Source organism: Actinia tenebrosa, unplaced genomic scaffold (genome assembly GCF_029948245.1).
Source record: "Actinia tenebrosa isolate PJP-AT-01 unplaced genomic scaffold, QUT_ActTen_1.0 PGA_scaffold8__29_contigs__length_14323225, whole genome shotgun sequence".
Lineage (NCBI taxonomy): Eukaryota > Metazoa > Cnidaria > Anthozoa > Actiniaria > Actiniidae > Actinia > Actinia tenebrosa.
Genome location: NW_028292585.1, coordinates 3,484,556 through 3,507,555, shown reverse-complemented (window position 1 = coordinate 3,507,555; position 23,000 = coordinate 3,484,556). Strand labels below are relative to the sequence as shown.

The window sequence follows — 23,000 nt, the reverse complement described above, 5'->3', positions numbered from 1 at the left end:
CATGGGATTGGTTTGGCGTTACCTTGCCATGTCACGAAGGCGTTCGTACCGCCAGCTTTTCACAGCCATAAGAAAACTGCTTTAAAGCTATCAAAAATTCACTCTACTGGACGAGAATAACTCCAAATTTACTCACCCTAACTGGATGGCGCTTGGAGGGTTTTTCAGCCAAGTTAGTGACTTGGTGTACAGTTTACTCGACTTGGGCTGCTTAGCAAGCTCCAGGGCGGCCAGTTGGGACATCCCTGCTTTGAGGTGAATAGGTACGGTGTCGAAGTTCAGGTTTGGTTCACTAAGGCGTTTGTTTTCCTGTATAAAAACGTAGTATAATTACAGGAGTGGGTTAAAATACTTTTTCTGAGGATCACTCTTTGATTTCTGTTCATCACGCTTTTAACGTTAGTAAATTTTCGAGAGGCTGAAGCCGAGATGCAAAACCCCGACGTCTGGAAGTAAATCGAAGAGATCGTAGAATCATGAAAACAGCTATCGCATTTAAAAAAGGAGTATAAATCATTAAAATGATTAACAAACAAATTATATTTACGTTGCTGGAACGCGAGGTAAAGTGCCAGTCGCGGATGAACTCGACGATTTCTATCAAGTAGCTTTGTATACAATCCATCGCACGTGTACGCGCCTGTGAGGGAGAAAAAATGCGGATAAATTACGAGAAATGAATAATTAAATAGGAAGGGAGGAATGAAGGATGGAATGGAGGGGAAAGAGGAATGGAATGGAAAAAATGAAAGAGGAGAGTGAGAGAGGAAAGGAGAGGGGAAGGGAGGAATGGAAAAAAGAAAGGGAGTGAGGGAGAAACGAAAGAATGAATGGAGAGAAGGAATACAACTCCCATTAACATTAATAATAATAATAATGATAATAGCAATAATAAATAATAATAATAATAATAATAAATAATAATAATAATAATAAACTCACCCCAAAGGGTAACGAGTACTCCACATTGTCCCTATCACCACCAAAGGTGATTCTACTACCAGCATCTATAGCCAAGACCTGGAAAAAAAACACGAGAATATATATTGATCTTAACCCAGATCCGTGTGCATCTTCATGATACAGAATAATAAGATTTTACCTGAAGTAAAGAATGCAGATTAGAGTCAGGCAGGTAGGATCTAAAGCGAACTGCTTGCATCATTTCTTGTACGACGATGCGAGTGAGGTACAGCTTGTCTCTTTCCTGGTGGAAAGGATATACAATATTAATATTCTTGAGGTGCACGGTGCGTCCAAGCCACCAGTTAGCATTCTCTTTTTAGATCATCCAAGATGGTGGCCGTTTCATTATTATTTATGTCTCAAAAGATTTTTGGTCACGTGGTCGTAATCTAAGAATAATATCCCTAACCTCTGTCATCATCACTACTATTATCATATTACAATCAGAAAATGGTCCCATGGTGTAATGGTTAGCACTTTGGACTTTGAATCCAGCGATCCGAGTTCAAATCTCGGTGGGACCTTTTTATTTTCAATTTTAATCTTAAACTGGGAGCTTTCTTAAATTAACTTGAAATTTCCTGGAAATTATGTCAAGAAATGGTCCCATGGTGTAATGGTTAGCATTTTGGACTCTGAATCCAGCGATCCGAGTTCAAATCTCGGTGGGACCTATTAATTTTCAATTTTAATCTTAAACTAGGAGCTTTCTTAAATTAACGTGAAATTTCCTGGAACATATTTCAAGAAATGGTCCCATGGTGTAATGGTTAGCACTTTGGACTTTGAATCCAGCGATCCGAGTTCAAATCTCGGTGGGACCTTTTTTTTCAATTTTAATCTTAAACTAGGAGCTTCCTTAAATCAGGGTGAAATTTCCTGGAATGTATTTCAAGAAATGGTCCCATGGTGTAATGGTTAGCACTTTGGACTTTACGTATATTTTCCTTTTTCTATTGTGATTATTGATACCTTAGGGAAAGTTTCGTTGCATTTTGAGCACAAATCAAGAAGATCTTGAAGTTGGAAAGAGGTTTTGTTGATACCGAATGTCAGCACTTGACCAAAAGGATGAAGCAGCACCTAGTGAGAACAAAAATAGAAAATAAAGCTCAAGAAAACATCCCTCGTGCTTTTCAAGATGATTCATATAAAAGTCCGTCTGGTATGAAAACTGTCTTTTTTTATTATTTCATTTTTATTAATAAATGAAAAATAACCAGGACCATACTTCCAGACATCGAGTGCTGAACCGTCGTATGGGCTTACGGCTACGCCGGAGATTTCGACCCCGACACCGCTATCCCGGGAGGATTTATAGACTGATCAGGAAGCTCAGCCGAAGCATAAGGGAGAGGTTAGTCGGCCCCTAGACCGTAGATGATTGACCCCTTGCTATTAACAGCAGACCTGATGTGTCTCATCTTTTGCTGACGACTTAACGCGCATGGCCAATCCTTTCCATGTGGGACGTACTTTCAAAAAATAGCCTTAGAGTAAAAATCAATTTTGAAGTTTTATTTTTTCACTCTTTTAAGAAACATTGGTGTTTAATGACATTTGCTAAACGAATAAGAAAATAGAAAGAGGAAAAACTGGTTTAAACTGGTTTACTAAGATATCCAAATGCACGCATGCGCATAAGAATAAACACAATGCAAACCTAAAGTCTACTATTCAGATTTTCAGTTGATTCAATTTGAATTTCAAGGCTGTATATAAAAACGCTCCAGTGTATGTATCAAGTGATGTTAGAATACCTTGAAGGACGAGTTCGCAGCCGTTAGAATAGCGCTCATGATCCGGAACGCTGGAGTAATGTCACACTGAAATATAAGATGGAATAAGTAAGGATTTCTTTTTAAAATTATCCGTGTAAATTAACTTTTTCTGGGGGTCAATTGGGCTTTCCTTCCTCCGCAAAAATCCATTTCTAAATTCCAATTTGATCTTAGGAGATATTCTCAATAGAGTTGACCTTTAGCTTGAAGTCTTTAGTTTCCCGTTGCTCTAAGTACCTCGAGTGGAACGTAAAGATGATATAAATTTAAGTGCCTTACATTGTCAGGAAGAGCCGATGGAAGTTTTCTGAAGAAGTTCTCAAAGTGTGACAGCTGGCTAGACCAAGCGCTGGTTGTTTCTTTGGACGCGTGTCTGAAGTAAGTCGAAAGGTTAGTCAAGAGAAGCATTATCCGGTCACTTAGAGTCCTGAATCCAAGGATATCCTGGTGAGCAAACAAAAACACCAACCTTAAAATGATACTAGACTGAGAAAACTATTTATTCGAAACAAACTGGAATAAACTCGAAAAAGCAGCGGAAATAAAAAAGCGGAGAAGATTTCGCATGGTCGTGAAAAATGTGCGGTATGGATGTCCCGTGCATTCGTCCATTCTTCCTTCCTTCCATTCCTTTCTCATATTCTCTCCCTCCCTCCATGCACTCATACAGGAAAGAGGAGGCAAGACAAACACACACATGCATGACAATAGTTTACCTCGAGCAGATATGCAATAGGAGACATCTGATCGAATGCTGAGTAGTCGTTCAGTGCGTAGGCAATCGCTTTGAGTAGAATCTCGTCTAAATGAAAAAGAAAGATTTTGATTACACAGGAATCCCGCAATGAAAAAACTACGCAGAAAACCCGGTGCGAAAAGAACGTCGTGACCTGATGAGCGAGTCTTACCGTCGAAGACTGTTCGGAACAGTTCGGAAAAAATACCATTTGGAGCCAACTTGATGAGGACACATCTGAGAAACTGTTTGGCTACTTCCGTGCTGGATCCTGGTATGAGGACGTCACTAAGTGGAAAAGAGGATGGATTAGGGATAGATGAAACTTGATCAAAGGGTAGAAAATGCGATGAAAAACGCAAAACAAACCTTTTGTCTTCCCATGGGAACATTGGGTGGACGCATTTCCTGAAAACACATGTACACAAGACCATTAAGTAATCATCATTAGCATCATTATCAACATTGACATCTTTCTTATTCTCATCATGATTGTCATTGTTATCATCATCAGCAGCAAATCTGTAGTATCGTCTTCACCTCTATCATCATCATCATCATCACCGCCATCATCATCCTTATCATCATCATCACAGATCATATCATTATCGTCACAAACAAATAAACGTAATTGGTCCCATGGAGTAATAGTTAGCACTTTGGACTCTGAATCCAGCGATCCGAGTTCAAATCTCGGTGGGACCTTTTTCTTTTCCATTTTAATATTAAACTGGGAGCTTTCTTAAATTAACGTAAAATTTCCTGGAAATTATTTCCAGAAATGGTCCCATGGTGTAATGGTCAGCACTTTGGACTTTGAATCCAGCGATCCGAGTTCAAATCTCGGTGGGACCTTTTTCTTTTCAGTTTTAATCTTAAACTGGGTGCTTCCTTAAGTTAACGTGAAACTTCCTGGAAGATATTTCAAGAAATGGTCCCACGGTTTAATGGTTAGCACTTTGGACTTTGAATCCAGCGATCCGAGTTCAAATCTCGGTGGGACCTTTTTCTTTTCAGTTTTAATCTTAAACTGGGAGCTTCCTTAAATTAACGTGAAACTTCCTGGAAGATTTTTCAAGAAATGGTCCCATGGTGTAATGGTTAGCACTTTGGACTCTGAATCCAGCGATCCGAGTTCAAATCTCGGTGGGACCTTTTTCTTTTCAGTTTTAATCTTAAACTGGGAGCTTCCTTAAATTAACGTGAAACTTCCTGGAAGATATTTCAAGAAATGGTCCCATGGTGTAATGGTTAGCACTTTGGACTTTGAATCCAGCGATCCGAATTCAAATCTCGGTGGGACCTTTTTGCTTTCAATTTTAATCTTAAAATGAGAGCTTTCTTAAACTAATGTGAAATTTCCTGGAATTTACTACAAGAAACGGTCCCGTGGTGTAATGGTTAGCACTTTGGACTTTGAATCCAGCGATCCGAGTTCAAATCTCGGTGGTACCTTTTTCTTTTCAGTTTTAATCTTAAACTGGGAGCTTCCTTAAATTAACGTGAAACTTCCTGGAAGATATTTCAAGAAATGGTCCCATGGTGTAATGGTTAGCACTTTGGACTCTGAATCCAGCGATCCGAGTTCAAATCTCGGTGGGACCTTTTTCTTTTGAGTTTTAATCTTAAACTGGGAGCTTCCTCAAATTAACGTGAAACTTCCTGGACGATATTTCAAGAAATGGTCCCATGGTTTAATGGTAAGCACTTTGGACTCTGAATCCAGCGATCCGAGTTCAAATCTCGGTGGGACCTTTTTCTTTTCAGTTTTAATCTTAAACTGGGAGCTTCCTTAAATTAACGTGAAACTTCCTGGAAGATATTGCAAGAAATGGTCCCATGGTGTAATGGTTAGCACTTTGGACTCTGAATCCAGCGATCCGAGTTCAAATCTCGGTGGGACCTTTTTCTTTTCAGTTTTAATCTTAAACTGGGAGCTTCCTTAAATTAACGTGAAACTTCCTGGAAGATATTTCAAGAAATGGTCCCATGGTGTAATGGTTAGCACTTTGGACTCTGAATCCAGCGATCCGAGGTCAAATCTCGGTGGGACCTTTTTGCTTTCAATTTTAATCTTAAAATGAGAGCTTTCTTAAACTAATGTGAAATTTCCTGGAATTTACTACAGGAAACGGTCTCATGGTGTAATGGTTAGCACTTTGGACTTTGAATCCAGCGATCCGAGTTCAAATCTCGGTGGGACCTGACAAATCTTTTTTTTAAACACAGTCAATTAATCTGTTTTTCAATGATAGTGTCATCTTAATCATCATCATCATCATTATCATCGTCAATATCATCCCCACCACCTCCATCACAATCACCACCATCATTATCGTCATCTCTATCACTATCATCGCCGTCATCGACATCATCCATCATCATCACCATCAACATCATCGTCGTCATCATCCTCAAAATCAGCATCATAACCATCACCACCACCATCATCACCACCATTACCACTATCGTCACCATTTCTTATATTATTATGTCACATACCTTCCAACACATTCCAGCATCCTCAGCAAAAACGGCATTGCCATTGAAGGGCTCTGGTGAACATACGTCGACAAAGCTACAATAGCCATATTGAGTGTTTCTTCGTCAAACTCCTCCAGAGTAGCTCCACACTCGGGGCACACATCAAGGTCAATATCTTGCAACTCTGGTTCTTTTTCTCCTGGGGTATCCATGAACGTATCCAATGATCTCTCGAGGGAATGGTCCATTGATCGCATTGACACACCTGCAAGGAGCTTGGGACGAGACGTCTTGCGGCCTTCTTCTGCTCCAATGGAGAGAACGCCCTCTATACTTTCCTTGGTGTCTCGACTCGATGTCGAATCTACGGATACTAAGCGAGAGCTTGGCTTGTTAGGCTCGGATAAAAGTCGGTTGAAGGTCGGATAAAAGTCGGAAGAAACAATAACTTTTCGATTATGATAGAAAACATACGTGAGAAACGAGGCCATGAAGTAAACATGACTGTGACGTGTCTCAGTATTTCGATTGGATAAACGACGTGGACATTGACCAATCAAAATGCCAGTCTTGTACCCAGAGCTCCTAAGTCTTGTTCCTCCTCCGAAGAGGGAGGGACAAGACCGAGGAGCTCTGGGTACGACACTGATCAAAATGCAAGATTATGCGCAACATCCAATAGAAATCCTTGACAGGCAACGTACATGATTTAAATTTTATACTACGGTAGGCATTTTACTGCTTAACGTGCCGAAACCTCCCTAAATTTGTTAAGTCACTTCATGCTCATTGCTGTAATTTATTCATAAAATTTATGATTATAACTTACCAAGATTGAAATCATTACTGGTCCACCTGTGGTGGAACTGGTTATTTTTATGGATTAGGGAGGGGAGGGTGGGGTGTATTTCCTGACCTCTTAGTGGCGTCAGAGCAGATTTATAGCGCTTGTTGAGATTTATTTTTATGGATTAGGGAGGGGAGGGTTGGGTGCATTTAGTGACTCCTTAGTGGCGTCAGAGCAGATTTATATCGCTTGCCGAGATTTATTTTATGGATAAGGGAGGGGAGGGTGGGGTGCGTTTACTGACCGTGTAGCGACGTCAGAGCAGATTTATATCGCCTGGCGAGGTTATAAAAGTAAGTTCTTTTATCACGAGTCGTTGATTCACCACGAAAAGAGCGTCCTTGTGCTGAAACGTAACATCTTTTTATTTTAATAACTGATCAATTTCTCAGAGTTCATTTATAAGTTTTAGTCATTTCAGTATAGCATAATTTTTATATTCATTTTATATATTTTATATTTAAATACATATATATATACTTGTGGCCCTTTAATTTAACGTCTCCGAATGAGACAGTACTAGTCCGTCATTTTACGCCTCGACGTTTTAACACAAAATTACTACGTAAAATGGCGTTCCCGTCTTATTCATTAATACTAGTATTAATTGAACAGTGCTTCTCGAAGTTTTTGTGACAGAAGAAGTTACATGTCAAGTAAATGGACAATGTGGGAGAACAATCACGTGACAGGTGAACAATCACGTGACAGGTGAACAATCACGTGACAGGTGAACAAGCACGTGACAGGAGAACAAGCACGTGACAAGTGAACAAGCACGTGACAGGTGAACAAGCACGTGACAGGTGAACAAGCACGTAACAGTAGAACAAGCACGTGACAGGAAACAAACCAAGACCATTAAATCAACAAGAGACCAGGTAAAACGCATGTGACTGAATGACATGCAACAGATGAAAGACGTGACATGAAAATCTGTAAAACCCGCGACAAGAGAACAATCACGCTACCGTCTTTCTTCCACAGGGATCCCAATCGATTTTAGATTACGAACATTCCCATGAACGCCATAAAAAATATTGACATACCTCTTTTCGCTTTCTTATCTGAACTTCCATCAATCAAAGGTCGACGCTCAGGGTTCCTTTCTTCATCCGTCAAGGCACTAGAGCTCCCCCCACGGGACCCCCCTGGGGAGAATTCTAAGAGGGGAGTACTGGTGGTGGCCTTCTGCTGTGACGAGTCAGAACCAACGAATGAAGTCTCGTGTATCGCCATGAGAGGAAGGGTTTTCTGGTCATCAACCTCGAGGTTCTTGTCGGCGTCTTTGTCGCCTTCTATTGCAGACGAGCAGGTTGATAGACGCTGTTTGTACGTGGGAGATACTCGGCATGCTTCGGCGCGTTTATTATGGCGGGGACTGCCGGGAGTGTCTGCGTACGAAAAGAAGAAAATATTGGTTATAAAACAATAAACAACGGAAAGAAAGAAACGACAGAACAGAATATGAGAAAAGAGCAAAGTAGAGGAGACAGTCAGTCAGTCAGACAGACACAGACAGTGCCGAAAGAGCTACAGAAGGGCCATAGAAGACAGACAGACAGACAGAGAGACGGGACGATCGACCAATAGACAGATATAGAAGAGACAAAGAGAAGACAGACAAGGCTACACAACCAAAAACAAAGACATTTACCACCAACAATAAGATGGACTGATTGGAAGATGGATAGACAAGAAGACAGACAGACAGACAGGCAGACAGGCAGACAGGCAGACAGGCAGACAGGCAGACAGACACCTAGACAGACACACAGATCATTATACCTGGTCTAGTAGCATCCTCTGGAGTCATGTTTTCCAAGTCCAACAATGAAAGGCTCTGTCGCTGATGTTTGGCACTTCTAGGGCCCGGGCACTTATGGTCCTGGGCCTCTAATGTATTGATCACCACAGTAATAAGGTTCCTTGTGTCCCTCCGGTGCGAGTCATGGTAGAATGGGTACTAAAAACACAAGGTTAAACAACATAAAAAAAACGCGAAGGAAAACGGAAACAAGGCATAAAAACCTTTTTCTTTTCAATTTTAATCTTAAACTGGCAACTTTCTTAAACTAATGTGAAATTTCCTGGAATGTTTTTCAAGAAATGGTCCCATGGTGTAATGGTTAGCACTTTGGACTCTGAATCCAGCGATCCGAGTTCAAATCTCGGTGGGACCTTTTTCTTCCCAATTTTAATCTTAAAATGAGAGCTTTCTTAAACTAGTGTTAAATTTCCTGGAATGTATTTCAAGAAAAGGTCCCATGGTGTAATGGTTAGCACTTTTGACTCTGAATCCAGCGATCCGAGTTCAAATCTCGGTGGGACCTTTTTCTTTTCAATTTAATCTTAAACTGAGAGCTTTCTTAAACTAATGTGACATTTCCTGGATTATGATTCAATAATAGGTCCCATGGTGTAATGGTTAGCACTTTGGACTCTGAATCCAGTGATCCGAGTTCGAATCTCGGTGGGACCTTTTTATTTTTCTTTCTTTTCCTTTTTTGTTTCACAACAAAGAAAAGTGACAAAGTCGTGACCTGGTTGGTTCTTTACTGTAATCTAAAGCCAATGACATTGTCGCTTCTAAAGTGGTTTACCTTATAAAGTATGATCAATATGGTCATTAACCAAGTGCGTCTCATTGGCTGACTGAGTCTAATAAGAGTGAATTCTGGCTGATCTATTCTTCGCTGGGACTTTGGTGCAGCACAGAATAGCAATAGTTGGAGAGTCAGGTTGATCAATTCTTCTCCCCACTCCTGGTTCTGGTCCAAGACTTGTACGATTCCACTCATGTAAGCGTGGAAGACGGGAAAATACCTGTAAATATTCAATCAACAAAACCTATCTTCATTTTCATGAAGGCGCCTGCAATCGTAATGACAGAAGATTCGACCATGCAAAAATGCAAGGATAGGCAAACAACATCAAGGACTGCCCCTACGACGCCCATAGTCTGCGGATTTGATAATGAAAAATGCAAGCCATGTGAACACGATGTTACATGGTAATTTATATCAAAAGATTATCATGCATGCACACAGTATTTAATTCCGAGTGAACTTTCCCAAAATATTGGCATGCCTGTGCCTGCAATACCTATAGTCAGCAGATATGACAATGAGAAAAGCAAGACAATATTTTAGTATTTTGCAAATAAGCAATTTCTAAACGTATACACTGCGCTGATTGGTCATTCAGCCTAGGTAGCTGACCTATCTACCTTAGCCTTCTTGGATCCCCAGTGAACTCTCCCACTTTAATATCGTATCCCATGAGTACTCCCAGATAATGGCTCATTTGAACCACTTCGTAACTCTCTGTCTTGACAAACTCGGACGGTATTATAAGCTTGTTTGCTCCGGGGTAGGCCAGGAAGTCCATCACCAAGGTAACCAGTTGATGAGTGGCAGCTGCTTCGAGGTCACTCGCGTCTTGGGGAGCCCCTTGGTTCTTAAGGTAAGAAAAGGTGGAACTCTTAGTAGTTTCTCCGTTTCCGGTGGAATAATTGAAACCGGAAGTAGAAGATTACTATGATAGGAAAGTAGGGTGGCGTGCGCTGGTAATACGTCGCCTCTCACCACGACCCGGGTTCGAGTCCTTCCTGTCACGTATGTGAGTAGAGTTGCTCGTTAGTTTCCTCCTGTGCTTCGAGGGTTTTTCTCCGGGTTTTCCGGTTTTCCTCCCTCTTCAAAAATCAAATTCTAAATTCCAATTATATATTTGGGCTTTCACCTAGTGTGGAGACAAGCTCTGTTGTGATTGTCCTATGATGTGATGTTAGTATGCCGAAAAGGAGCGTGTTTTTAGATACTAGCGCGTCTAGGTAGGTATCAACAGAAAATGGCGATAAAAAACGTTAGAATATGGAGATTTATTCTTACGGGCTCCTGGCTGTGCGCAGACTCCAGTGACACGTGCGACATTCTAGTCGAATCATTATCTGCCCTTTCCGAGTCGGCTTCTTCTTCAACGGTCGACAAGTTATCGATCTGGATTCGTCCCCCGAGGAATATTCGATCAGTCATCTCTGTTGAATGGCCAAGCTGACCTTGAAACCCTCCTGTCCGACGCTGACGACCGCCTGTGGGCGTATTTCCTAAAAAGAACGGGAAATAATAAGAATAATGGTAAAGAAATGGTAAAGACATCTCTCCTATTTTCCTTTCTAAGGCACTTGGGGTCCCTGTGTGATAAAGAAGGAAGGAGATAAAAGGAAAATGAGTCTCTTGTTCACGACTGATAGCATTAAGATAATATCTTTACCTTCTGATGAATTGGACAACTGTCTATTGTAGCTTATTCTCTCGCCAGCGAGTTTAAAAGTGTAACTACATCGGTATAAAGGTGTTTGTTCTTTGGTGAATCGATTGACTGCTATCGTGTCCTGCATACGCGACGAGCGAGAACCGCTTGATTTACCAGTTGATGAATAAGTCCGCCACCGCTCTGAAAACAACCAAGTAGATTAATACTTATACATGTATTCATTAATAATGATTAATAAAATCAAGTTGGGCACGAATGAATACATGAGCAAGAATCTTATGTTCATGTTGATATCTTGAATGAAAATCTAAATGAAAAGTGAATGAGATCTGGGAAATGAGAGGGAAGGAAGGGAATATGAATATCCACTGCGCAAAGTTATTATCTTGTTTTTAAATGACCTTTGACAGAAAGGTCAAGATTCAAAAAGTGGGGGATTGGAAATTATTTGTCGCTGGAGAACTGGGCAACACCTTTAGGTAGACCGGCAGTCAAGATCAGTAGCTCGACTAACATATAAACAGAAAACATAGCAATACAGAGAGAAAGTAATACCAACCTTTCCTTGAACCGTCTGCTTCAACAGGCGTCGACACCTCACTCATAGGGCTGACATACGCAGATCCCCCACCCCCCGCGGGAGAACGTGGTTTAGGGCTCCCGTACACATAATCCGCGTTTTCAATCAAAAGATGCTTGAATCGCCGAATAAAGAATTGTCCACACAGAGGGGTGTAGTGAGGAAGAGTTCGGTGTAGGATCCGACACGTGTGAATCAAGAGAAGACGGTCTTTAGGGACTGCGTCGTATTGGTGTTCGATGCAAGCGTAAAGAGTCTTGAGCGACGTTGACTTGATAGTCTCAAGCATGGCAATGGTCCTGGTTGACACTGGGGTACATACGTCTTCCACGGCGCCTACGAGGTACGTGAAACAATGCGCTAGAGCTGACATTGCGACTTTGTTGGATTTGAACTTCTCGATTTCGAGGAATCTTGCGATGACGGTGAATTTCTCGACGCCGGCAAAACGCACTCTCCAGTCGTCGTCAGTGAAGGCACCCTCAACGCTGTCGCATAATTTCTCAGCTCCAAACGGAAGACAGATACAGTGGAGAAGGATTTCTACGCAGATTTCAGAGAGGACGGAGTGCTCGGCTCGTAGCATGTCCCAGAGACTGAAAAGTAAATAAACATCAAGATAATGAAAAGAAGCTCCACCAGTTTAAGCGACTGCCATAACAATTTGAACCGACGACTTCCATGAGCGAGAACTTTCCTAAGTGATCCTTTATCGGCATCTGTCTAAACAGTCATCTTTCTATGCGTGTGCGAACACCTCTCCTATCCGACCGCCACTCCACTAAGCGACCACATTCCTCATGCAACTTCTGCAACTCTCTCCTTCTTCGTAATACCTTAGTAATTCTTAAGGAGCGATTACATGGAGCAGTTTTCTCTGCAGCTTGTCTCACAACAGCGTTGCGACACAAGTTGCAAGAGTGTTTACAAGGTGCAACGGAGACTCAGTCGTTTCCAAAAGTAGAAACGAATTCTGCGCTGTAGGTTGCACGCTGCAATGCTCCATGCAACTTGTGTCGCAACGCCGTTGAAAGAATAGTCTCCCCCACAGCCGCTTTCAGTGTCGTCACGCAACGCTTTCTCCCCTGAGTAGCGGCTGCTTACCCGAGCACAACATTCCTTTCCTATGAATTAACCAATCACGGCTCAGTACTCGAAAACCAGGAACCATTCGCGCCATATGGAAAGCACGATGTGTCGAAGGCTTCGAAATAGCAGCTAAGAAATTTCGCATCAAACAGTTTAATGATCATCAGAAAGACGCTATACGAAAGATTTTACAAGAAAAACAAGATTTCTTTGAAAATCTGCCTACTGGATATGGGAAATCGCTCAAAGGAATAAAATATTGGCGCTCTAGAGTATAGCCCAGTAATTTCTTTCGAGACAAGCTCGAGGACTTTTTGAATAACAGGAGTTCGAAGTTCAAGCTGCTATAAAACGCGACGTTAGAAGGTTGGCCATAAGATAACGCTTTAGCTAACGATTCGTGTTCACTTTTCACGACTTTTCTAACAGTGTGAACAAAACAAAACAAAACAACTTTTCTAACAGTATCAAATTGAGCTAATCCTCGCAGTATACGAGAAGTAAATACCAGAACTGTGAATAACCGTGGAAGTCAACGATGTGACAGTGTCAGATTTAAAAGTTATCTAGCCTTTTTGTGATTTTCTTGAGCTTAACACCTTGCATTCGTTGTTTAAAATGTGATCTGCGCGGCTCATCTTCTTCGTTTATTAGAAATACTGTCAGACTTTATATTCGAATTCAATCTCTTAAATCTTGAATCGTCTCATTTAACTTCCATTAGTCTAAATTACGCTTTTTAAAAAAGTTTTCCAGTTTCTTTTTGCTTCTAATATTTTGGTACGAGCTCGATAGCAAGTACAAACTCGAATTCACTGTCGGCCGATTAAACAATGTCGAAAGCTAAACTTATAAAAATATAAATATTTTCTTTCTTTATGAACAAAGAAAACACTTAGTTCCGTCTCCAATAATATTTTTTCTAGTATTAAACATTTAACAAGAACAAATTCAATTTTAATTTCCCAAAGATTTTCTCCAACTTCCACTCAAATGCGTCTTAGAATTATTTCTCTAGTCTCGCGAATGTTTACAAGTTGTCAAATTCGAAACGTTTTGATTGTTTCTTGAAACACAATGACACTTATCTAATTGGTTGAACACAAACAATAGGAAAGGAATGTTGTGCTCGGGTAAGCAGCCGCTAGTCAGGGGAGAAAGCGTTGCGTGACGACACTGAAAGCGGCTGTGGGGGGGACTATTGAAAGAAAGACTGCAAAAAAAAATGCTCCGTGTAATCGCGCCTTAATTTGAAAACCTTCAAAAGCCACCACCTCCCTTATACGACCAACAATCTACGCCACCACCTCCCTTATACGACCAACAATTTAAGCCACCACCTCCCTTATACGACCAACCATCAAAAGCCACCACCTTCCTTATACGACCAACCAGCGACCAACCTTTTATCACCGAGCACTTACTTAGGAACAAAGAAGATCTCCTGAAGATAAGCAAGAAAGTCTGGTTCCGCTTCCATCGCGATCCTGAGGTATTCGCCCTTCAGAACAAGAATCTTGACACACTTTAACATGTTGAGCTGAACAACATGGTCCTGCTGCTTTGGCAACTCCTAAATATTAAATTATATCAACATCTTACGTTAGGGAAATAAATACCATTGAATGCTTTATCTAAAATAAAATGGTCCCATGGTGTAATGGTTAGCACTTTGAACTCTGAATCCAGCGATCCGAGTTCAAATCTCGGTGGGACCTTTTTATTTTCAATTTTATTCTTAAACTGCGAGCATTCTTAAATTACCGTGAAATTTCCTGGAATATATTTCAAGAAATGGTCCCATGGTGTAATGGTTAGCACTTTGGACTCTGAATCCAGTGATCCGAGTTCAAATCTCGGTGGGACCTTTTTATTTTCAATTTTATTCTTAAACTGCGAGCATTCTTAAATTACCGTGAAATTTCCTGGAATATATTTCAAGAAATGGTCCCATGGTGTAATGGTTAGCACTTTGGACTTTGAATCCAGCGATCCGAGTTCAAATCTCGGTGGGACCTTTTTATTTTCAATTTTATTCTTAAACTGCGAGCATTCTTAAATTTCCGTGAAATTTACTGGAATATATTTCAAGAAATGGTCCCATGGTGTAATGGTTAGCACTTTGGACTTTGAATCCAGCGATCCGAGTTCAAATCTCGGTGGGACCTGAAGATTATGATTTTCTTTTTTGCATTAATAACTGAGAAATGTAACATACAAAAACCGATACTGACCTTCAGCAAACCAATCAAAAGCTGCAGTTGAGGGTAATTATCATAAACTGCGCCCCACGTGGCACTACTCGTCCCACTCCTCCACGACCCAATACTAGCATTAGCACCGCGCATGCCTGAGAATGAAGCCGCTGATTCGCTGGAGTCAGCTTGGTCCCCTTGACCTTGTGACCCATCGGGGTCGTTCTGTTGTTCGGTGACTGACCCACTTGGCTCTATATTTCCCGATGCCCTCCTGGAACGCGACTCCGCTGTTTCGTCAAACACTTCTTCTTCGTCTATGGTCTCTGTGATTTGCGCACTGCGCCGGGAACCTTCCAAAATCAGGAGTATCAATATTAATTTATTATTAATCATTAGTAAAGAATTTCTTCGCGTTTCAGGTTACTTATTGAAATGCAAATTTAATAAAGTTAACACGTTTCTCTCACTCGCGAACGGATCCTCTGATTGGACAAGCAACTGATATAACGTCTTGAGACTGGTCAGCTGTATTAACCACCGACCATGCGCCGTTGAATTCAATCATGTTATAAATAAAAAGCGTTTTGCAGTAGGCAGTCTTTGATGATACTAAAGGAGGGGAAACCATTTAAGATTCGCTCTATCATTTTCTTCCCCGACCTCCGAGTTCAGTGGCCACCCGGGGGAAGGTCGTCTACAACGATTTTTGAGTCCCAGGATGGTTAGGGGAGAAGCGAGTGAGGCGGCAAAGGGAAGGTGTGTGTGTGGGCGGGGATTACACCTAAGTATTTCATTTTTCCCAGACCTGTGCTTCTGAAGGAGGCGGCCTTACTGCAGCTGCTTCCACGTCGAACAACATTCCCAAAAGCCACAGTATTCAAGTTAGCTTCATCCTCTACATGGCCTTCAGGAGGGAACACCGCCTCGAACAACATGAAAGCCAGCTTGAACCAGACGGCTACCATTTCACAGTGCTGGCACGAGGCAGAGTGATCACCATGGATTCCACTCCAGGAAACATCGAGCATCAGTTTGACGAGTTTCTTGATTTCTTCTCGATCGACGGAGTTCAGGATACGATTCTCACGCTGGCGTTGAAGCTGCACCTGTGAAAACAATAATTGCCATTGTCAAAACTTAAGGCGTGTTTATATACGTTTGACCAGGAATTGAAACCTGCTATACTTGTTGACCAGCATGTCAAACCAGTTGGTATCCGTTTGATCAATCAGTTAAACTAGTCTATCCCTGTTTGTCCAGTATTTCAAACAGTATATACCATGTCAAACCATTCAAAACTTGATCAGCAAGTCGAACCTGTTTGACCGAAATTTCAAACCAGTTTATACCTGTTTGACCAGCAAGTCCAGCATGATAATAAAAGACGATAGATTCGAAATATCTTCTTTCTGTGAACAGGTGCTATCTGCTGTCTGTGGGGGTTCAGTGTAGGATTCTGTATCCGCAGTACTCTCTTTATCTATTGAGCTACTCTGTGCAGAATGCACAGAATCTCGTTGGCCGATTGACATGTCTTCTTGAGAGAGGAATGAGAACATAGTTGAGATTCCATCGGCAAACTCGATTTGATTTTGAATAGCTTTAATGAACATGGACGTCAACATGTGAAGTTTGATGACGACTTCTAGTGTTGATAACATCTGGAATTAGTAATAAAAACAGTGATATAAATTACCAAGTTTCTAGGTATTAAATGTCTTAAACTTCCAAAGATTTTTTCGCTACTGCTAAGCCCTTAGGATTTCCATCCATCGTTGTAACCTGAATTCTATTCCGTTGCAATTCTTAGCCCTAGAGGGAGGCAGGGGTACAGAAGAGATTATTCGACAGGCCATAGATCAAAATTTATTTTTGTATATTTGCAATATAAGTGAATTCGCATGCGCATTTAGCCGAAACTGCTGTCACTTGTAATCGACTAAGTTAAAATTTGAATTTTACAGTTTCTATAGCGAGTCTGCAATTCATTTGTTTAGCAAAAGAAAAGGAAATAGAGACAATCCCAAGAACCGGGTAATTGGTTTTTCCACAGTCTTCAATTTCTTACCGCTGACCGAGATGACATAGGCTCTGGTACTAGAAATAGGGATTTGCGCATGCGCCAATGTATGCAGTTTGAAGTCATACCTGAAGCCATGTCAGTGCCTTAACTTGTTCACCGTAGACTGAAGACTCCTCTAGCATCCTCTTGACGAACCCAAGACTGGCTTCTGAAGGCATCTTGTAGGGCGACAGGTAAGGATCGAACAATTTGCTGAAACAAAATTACAAAGTCACGTGACTAATGTTTCCACAGAGAGCCCACTGTAGTTAGGATTACGAGGAGTTTCATTCATACCATAGTAATACTTTAAATTTATAAAGTTCATCTTGGGGGACGATGTTTTTGATAGCATCCATCCACTGTGGCATCATCACATCCCAGACCTACAAGACAGTCACGTCATACTTAGAAATCTGAAGCCCATGTAACTCACCGCATTTGCTTACATTACTCAATAGAATCTAGAGAGCCAACGGAATTCCACGTGATTGGACATGCCCAACATTGCATGTACGAAAAGCGCTTCGATCCACATGGCTAGCGACGACCAATCAAGTGGCAATAATAAAAAGAGCAGACCACGTGACTGACCACACCAAACCATAGCGCAAGAAATAATTTAAGTGTTCGGAAAGCGCGATTAAGCGGTAGTGACAAAAAAGGCGGACCACGTAAAATGGTCACGCCCATGTTACTAACCTCCTCGGCGACAAGTTGGAAGGGAATCAAACAACATACTCTGTGCAGTCCTTCAACCAGCTGGTTAACTTGACCGGACAGCGAGTCCCAGCAACCTCCCACTTTGGCATATTCCGGGGGTGATGGAGACAGACATGCGCAGAACAGCTCCATCTTGGTGTCACGCACAGTGGTCAACCATTTACTGGCGTGTTGTGTGGCAAGCCTCTTGAGCAGCTCACCAACGTAGTCTCTCATCAAAGATGTCGTTACGTCGATCCATTCTATCACCATAGCAACGAGTCGGCCCATTCTCTCTGGTGACTCGCACCTTGTTGGGTCGCCACAGATGCCGACAAGTAGCCAAATACCGAAGCGACTGAGCATGCGTCGATTGTTGATGTCATTATCGACTTCTTCTTCGCCTTGTTCAAGAGGCAATTTGTCTCTTACAAGGCTGGAATCGTGATAAACAACAGGAATAAACGGTTTGGTAATTAATAGACAAACAATAAAACCTTTTAGCTAGGGTGTAATATCTTTCCATTTTAGACCACGTGTCATTCTCTTGAAAGTATTTTTTTGTTTGAGTTGTATCCATTTTCATGTTTTTACAGGTCCAACCGTTAGACAAAGAGTCATTTTGCTTTTTACGAGAGCTGTATATGTTTATCAACAAAAAAATATTTCTAAACTTTGGGTCTTTCTGTACGTACGGGAATTGTCAGGGGAATTCTATTCAAATTCAAATTTCGAGTAATCGGCTAGTAGTCGTATCTTACCCTGTGCACATGCTAATGATACATCGTTTAGATATGACTAAAAAATGAGACCACCCAACCGAATTCGCTTCGTGGTCTAGGGGTTAGGTTTAGGGTTAGGGTTGGGGTTAGCATTGTATTAGTTCTTTGGTGACGAAGGTACCGAGTTCGATTCTTAGTGTCTTCACTTAATTTTTTTTCTAAGTGAAGAGAACCAAAATTTCTAAGTCCCACTCGTGTGTTCGGAAACCTATGACGCATTCTGTGCTCCGGTACCTACAGAAGGAACCTAAACTTTTTATTAATCAAAAAAGAGAATGGTTCCCACAATATACTGTTAAGAGATATGACTACGAACAAACTCTAGTGACGTCACCATTTAGCGATAATTTTGTTAATATAAGGAGTACTTTGGAGAATAGTGATTGGATAAATGTATGTTGTCAAATCTGGACCATGACCCAGCCGTATACCACCCTATCCTTGTATCTAATCCCTACGTACCCCATTTCGTCATATCTTGTCGCCTGGCATGGCTGTGCTTCTCTGAGTAACCTCAAAACAGCTTCAGTCACATAGGCTTGTTCACATCCACTCATCGACCATGGGTCAGGGAACAACGACTGTACAACATGATTGGCTCCCTCACCCTCGGCATGGTAACGGTCGTTACACTCCATGCACATTGCCGTGCCACGATTCCTATTTCAGAGATGAATTATAAATAGTGCAGCACGTCGGAATGCAGCTCAATTTGGAGGACATAACGATAGGTTTCCAATTCTCAGGAGATTGAAATTCTTTCGTTTTGTCCTCCAAATTTAATGTTTGTTTGCTATAAAAATATATATAATTGAACGAAATGCAAATATGAAAAATCAGAAATTAAAAAGAACAATTGTAACTGAGAAAGAAAAAATTGCATTATGAAAAGAGAAAAATGTGAAAAGAAAAATAAGTAAAGAAAATGAGAGTGAAAAAATGGGAAGAGCAATAAAGCAGAAATATATTTATTTCGTTTCACACACTCAGGAAAAATAAATGAAATAGTAAAGGAAATGAGAATGCAAAACATAGGAAGAACAAGATTTAAACATACACATACTTATTTCGTTTTGCACACTCAGGAGAAAAACACATCATAGCGCTAGGAACACCCTGACCCTTGCAGGTCTCTCCCTGGCATTTTGTCGGCACCGGACCAAGAGGGTCAAGAAGGTCCAGGAAGAAATGGTCAAAATCAGGAACCTCTTTGGAGGCAAGCTCTGAACATTTGGCGCAGATGAAAACTGGTGGAGCCAGTTCACATTTAGAAGCAGCATATGAAGCATCGAAACAAATCTTGACGCAGTTGTTACGGATGGGTACCATGCAGTTTAGGTTTTGACATTTCTCGGGGTACCAGGATTCGTACATGAACTGCCAATCATCTGCTCCACCTGGGATATAGAAATGAGTAAATTACATAAAAGTTAACAAGATTCATAGCAGTGATAGGAGTAAGCATACCCTGACTTAGATCAGCCCAGAGGTTGTTTCAGGGTTTGATCTGTGAGTTGGCATACCCTGACTTACATCAGCCCACGGGTTGTTTCAGGGTTTGATCTGTGAGTTAGCATACCCTGACTTAGATCAGCCCAGAGGTTGTTTCAGGGTTTGATCTGTGAGTTAGCATACCCTGACTTAGATCAGCCAAGAGGTCGTTTCAGGGTTCAATCTGTGAGTTAGCCATGCCCTGACTTAGATCAGCCCAGAGGTTGTTTCAGGGTTTGATCTGTGAGTTAGCATACCCTGACTTAGATCAGCCAAGAGGTTGTTTCAGGGTTTGATCTGTGAATTAGCCATGCCCTGACTTAGATCAGCCCAGAGGTTGTTTGAGGGTTCTATCTGTGAGTTAGCCATGCCCTGACTTAGATCAGCCCAGAGGTTGTTTGAGGGTTCTATCTGTGAGTTAGCCGTGCCCTGACTTTGATCAGCCTAGACATTGTTTCAGGTTTTAATAATATTTGAAGGTTTGAAGGCAGACATCATTTTTACCTGCATATCCCAGCGGATAATAATGGAGTAGAATCTGACCAGCAGCATTCAATATTGGTTGTGGGCCATATGCAACAACAGCAAGAAGATCCAGACACACATCTCTCTTGTACAACATCAGTGTCTCTACAAACTGTGCTTGTTGTTTGGAGTCTGGACAGTACTGCAGAACAGTCATCACTAATGATGGACATGCTAAGGTTGCATATGATAATTCCTCTTCTGGTGACTTTAAAATATCTAGAATTTTGAACCCATGAAAAAAAAAATTGATTGCTTATCGAACAAATAAATGTAAAAGGAAAGATCAGTGTTCTTTCAGCAAGTATCTTGTCTTCCAGGGAGCTGATGGTGCAAAATTTACCCCCTCTCTCCATCAGTGCTCTGTTTTAAGAGTATTCAAAGCTAAAGCTACATGGATAAGAGAGAAGTCGAAACAGAAATGGAGATCATGAGGATCAAACCATAAGAATATGTTATACATACGGAGTACGACTGGCATGATGTATCCACATAGTAGATTAAAGATGTTGGCATGGACGGTTTCAGGCCACACAGACAGAAACATGGCAACATTCAGAGGTAGAGAATCTATGCATTCTTTGGGCAGGAAAGGGATGAGAGAAGCCATAATGCCCAGGATGTTTTTGGCAAATGCTGAAAAATAAATATAATATGTTATACCATAGTTAAAATAAGCTTACTGGAAAAATACACCTTCAAATTTTATTGGACCCTGTAACAAACTCTGAGATGATCAAATTAATCAGGGCATGGCTAAGTACTCACAGATTGAACTCTGATACAACCTCTGGGCTGATCAAAGTCAAGGTATGGCTAACTCACAGATCAAATCCTAATGCAACCTCTGGGATGATCAAAGTCAGGTCACAGCTAACTCATAGAACAAATTGGAATTTAGCTGATTAAGTTTTGCAGATGGAGGAAAACTAGAGAACCCGAAGAAAAACCCTCAAATCTTGAGAGAGACCTTACAAACTCTACTCAAATGTGATGACAAGTTCAGAAATGAAACCCGAGACCCCAGAGAGTAGAGGTGAGTGCAATACTCCAAACTTAGTGCACACATATCAACACACTCTTACCTTCACTACCAAGTTCACAGTGTGATACAACTCTAGCCATTTTGATCAATACTTTATACAGGTCAACATAAGCCATTGCTGGGTATTTCTGGATGTCAAATCTTTGTTTATCTTCTGCTAAACTTGGTCTTTCCTCTTTGACAAGACTGAATGAATAAAAATATAAATAAACATCAATAGTGTGACATAATTTCATTTGATTTTTGCATCATTGTTAGTTTTTGCTGAGGGAGGAAAACCAGAGAAACCTGAGAAAACCCTACAAAACTCCAAGTTTTTGCCATTACCATAAGTATGACCAGTTTGAAGTTTGATGTCTCTTTTTGCCGACTAGCATGTCAACGAATATCAATCAGAGAACCTGCGGAGACTTAGTAGCTTGGAGTTTGTTAGGGTAATCACTCTCTTGAAAGCTATAAGAATATAATTTCCAATTTTACTTACCCTTGCAGTACATCCTGGAACCACTGTAAATAATTAGCAACATCATTGCCAGTTGGCAGTGGAAGTGTCTTGCTATCTAGCCTCTTGAAGATCTCTCGTAGTCCATGAATCTTGGCATTAACTGCACATAACACATTAAAATATAACTTAAAACTTTTTAAAAAAATAGAGCACACTACTGGAAAACTATTAAAGCAAAACAACTAAACAAAAAATACCCAAGTTAAATATACAGATTGATCAATGTTCTGTTTATAACTTTTTTATATTCATATTTTTATTAAATAATTTATTACAATTAATTAATCGATTTTTTAATTATTGTTTTGAATGACCCGACTGACCTTTAAACTTACCGTAGTAAACTTAGTAAATGTAGAGTAAATATACTAGCATATAACCTAGTCCTGACGTAAATACTCGTAAAACTGTAACAATATGCATATTTTTGAGATTGCGAAAGAAGTAGCATTGGTTTTTTATCACACGCAAAAATCACTAATATAATACAGAAACCAGAATCCTACAAAGTAAGCAATTCTTCAATCAAAAAATAAAATCTTTTGTACACGTCTTACATTGTTCTGCCTTTGTTGACCTCGGCTTCGACATGATTCTTCTTTACTCCACAAGAATCCACAATTCCCAGCAACTTAAGACTTCTACTGATTCCTCCAGGCAGTAGATGAGCATTCGATGCAGCGATCGAACAAGGCGGAGGCTTTAAAAGAACAACAGCTGTTTTTGCCGCATGATTGAAATTTTTCGTCTTCTTCTTCGCGGCTGTCGCTAACTTGATGACTATCCCATTGAAATCAAAGCATGTTGAGATCTTCCTCACATCAGTAGTGCTCCTCTACGACCCATATAAGATTAAAAATCCGTATCTCTTAGGGTGTAAAATCCCTTATCTTTCTTAGATCGAAGGGATTCTTCCCTAATCGTCGGCCATT

General features: G+C 40.8%; 1 protein-coding gene and 19 non-coding genes across 24 annotated transcripts in view; 19 read left to right on the top strand and 1 right to left on the bottom strand.

The window, feature by feature from the left end:
* Positions 1-22,995, bottom strand: part of LOC116295509 (protein unc-79 homolog) — a 34,231-nt gene extending 11,236 nt beyond the window's left edge. For 2 of the 5 annotated variants that reach the window (XR_004197048.2, XM_031703381.2), the window contains exons 1-33: positions 22,626-22,995; positions 22,048-22,168; positions 21,604-21,749; positions 20,984-21,154; positions 20,498-20,737; positions 19,566-19,899; positions 18,965-19,162; positions 17,721-18,156; positions 17,316-17,404; positions 17,105-17,231; positions 16,306-16,617; positions 15,762-16,062; positions 14,993-15,306; positions 14,183-14,331; positions 11,649-12,265; positions 11,087-11,269; positions 10,705-10,919; positions 10,044-10,273; positions 9,418-9,640; positions 8,603-8,780; positions 7,864-8,208; positions 7,059-7,160; positions 5,986-6,340; positions 3,853-3,891; positions 3,656-3,771; positions 3,464-3,549; positions 3,027-3,191; positions 2,727-2,792; positions 1,939-2,049; positions 1,103-1,207; positions 943-1,020; positions 548-640; positions 137-309 (exon numbers count right to left, since the gene is read on the bottom strand). Coding sequence is in view for 4 of the 5 variants with exons in the window: in XM_031703381.2 (XP_031559241.2) it covers positions 137-309; positions 548-640; positions 943-1,020; positions 1,103-1,207; positions 1,939-2,049; positions 2,727-2,792; positions 3,027-3,191; positions 3,464-3,549; positions 3,656-3,771; positions 3,853-3,891; positions 5,986-6,340; positions 7,059-7,160; positions 7,864-8,208; positions 8,603-8,780; positions 9,418-9,640; positions 10,044-10,273; positions 10,705-10,919; positions 11,087-11,269; positions 11,649-12,265; positions 14,183-14,331; positions 14,993-15,306; positions 15,762-16,062; positions 16,306-16,617; positions 17,105-17,231; positions 17,316-17,404; positions 17,721-18,156; positions 18,965-19,162; positions 19,566-19,899; positions 20,498-20,737; positions 20,984-21,154; positions 21,604-21,749; positions 22,048-22,168; positions 22,626-22,659 (6,452 nt within the window). In the remaining variant the exon portion in view is untranslated. The remainder of the gene's footprint in view (positions 1-136; positions 310-547; positions 641-942; positions 1,021-1,102; positions 1,208-1,938; positions 2,050-2,726; positions 2,793-3,026; positions 3,192-3,463; positions 3,550-3,655; positions 3,772-3,852; positions 3,892-5,985; positions 6,341-7,058; positions 7,161-7,863; positions 8,209-8,602; positions 8,781-9,417; positions 9,641-10,043; positions 10,274-10,704; positions 10,920-11,086; positions 11,270-11,648; positions 12,266-14,182; positions 14,332-14,992; positions 15,307-15,761; positions 16,063-16,305; positions 16,618-17,104; positions 17,232-17,315; positions 17,405-17,720; positions 18,157-18,964; positions 19,163-19,565; positions 19,900-20,497; positions 20,738-20,983; positions 21,155-21,603; positions 21,750-22,047; positions 22,169-22,625) is intronic. The other 3 variants (XM_031703458.2, XM_031703534.2, XM_031703612.2) reach the window with 3 other exon arrangements.
* On the top strand, positions 1,419-1,490 carry Trnaq-uug (transfer RNA glutamine (anticodon UUG)). Its single transcript has one exon. It is a non-coding gene; the product is annotated as a tRNA-Gln (tRNA).
* Positions 1,569-1,640, top strand: Trnaq-cug (transfer RNA glutamine (anticodon CUG)). The gene has a single exon. It is a non-coding gene; the product is annotated as a tRNA-Gln (tRNA).
* Positions 1,719-1,790, top strand: Trnaq-uug (transfer RNA glutamine (anticodon UUG)). Its single transcript has one exon. It is a non-coding gene; the product is annotated as a tRNA-Gln (tRNA).
* On the top strand, positions 4,267-4,338 carry Trnaq-uug (transfer RNA glutamine (anticodon UUG)). Its single transcript has one exon. It is a non-coding gene; the product is annotated as a tRNA-Gln (tRNA).
* Trnaq-cug (transfer RNA glutamine (anticodon CUG)) lies at positions 4,567-4,638 on the top strand. The gene has a single exon. It is a non-coding gene; the product is annotated as a tRNA-Gln (tRNA).
* Trnaq-uug (transfer RNA glutamine (anticodon UUG)) lies at positions 4,717-4,788 on the top strand. Its single transcript has one exon. It is a non-coding gene; the product is annotated as a tRNA-Gln (tRNA).
* Trnaq-uug (transfer RNA glutamine (anticodon UUG)) lies at positions 4,867-4,938 on the top strand. Its single transcript has one exon. It is a non-coding gene; the product is annotated as a tRNA-Gln (tRNA).
* On the top strand, positions 5,017-5,088 carry Trnaq-cug (transfer RNA glutamine (anticodon CUG)). Its single transcript has one exon. It is a non-coding gene; the product is annotated as a tRNA-Gln (tRNA).
* On the top strand, positions 5,167-5,238 carry Trnaq-cug (transfer RNA glutamine (anticodon CUG)). The gene has a single exon. It is a non-coding gene; the product is annotated as a tRNA-Gln (tRNA).
* Positions 5,317-5,388, top strand: Trnaq-cug (transfer RNA glutamine (anticodon CUG)). Its single transcript has one exon. It is a non-coding gene; the product is annotated as a tRNA-Gln (tRNA).
* Trnaq-cug (transfer RNA glutamine (anticodon CUG)) lies at positions 5,467-5,538 on the top strand. Its single transcript has one exon. It is a non-coding gene; the product is annotated as a tRNA-Gln (tRNA).
* Positions 5,617-5,688, top strand: Trnaq-uug (transfer RNA glutamine (anticodon UUG)). The gene has a single exon. It is a non-coding gene; the product is annotated as a tRNA-Gln (tRNA).
* Positions 8,926-8,997, top strand: Trnaq-cug (transfer RNA glutamine (anticodon CUG)). The gene has a single exon. It is a non-coding gene; the product is annotated as a tRNA-Gln (tRNA).
* On the top strand, positions 9,076-9,147 carry Trnaq-cug (transfer RNA glutamine (anticodon CUG)). The gene has a single exon. It is a non-coding gene; the product is annotated as a tRNA-Gln (tRNA).
* Trnaq-cug (transfer RNA glutamine (anticodon CUG)) lies at positions 9,225-9,296 on the top strand. The gene has a single exon. It is a non-coding gene; the product is annotated as a tRNA-Gln (tRNA).
* Positions 14,405-14,476, top strand: Trnaq-cug (transfer RNA glutamine (anticodon CUG)). The gene has a single exon. It is a non-coding gene; the product is annotated as a tRNA-Gln (tRNA).
* On the top strand, positions 14,555-14,626 carry Trnaq-cug (transfer RNA glutamine (anticodon CUG)). Its single transcript has one exon. It is a non-coding gene; the product is annotated as a tRNA-Gln (tRNA).
* Positions 14,705-14,776, top strand: Trnaq-uug (transfer RNA glutamine (anticodon UUG)). Its single transcript has one exon. It is a non-coding gene; the product is annotated as a tRNA-Gln (tRNA).
* Trnaq-uug (transfer RNA glutamine (anticodon UUG)) lies at positions 14,855-14,926 on the top strand. Its single transcript has one exon. It is a non-coding gene; the product is annotated as a tRNA-Gln (tRNA).
* Positions 22,996-23,000: the final 5 nt, after the last annotated feature.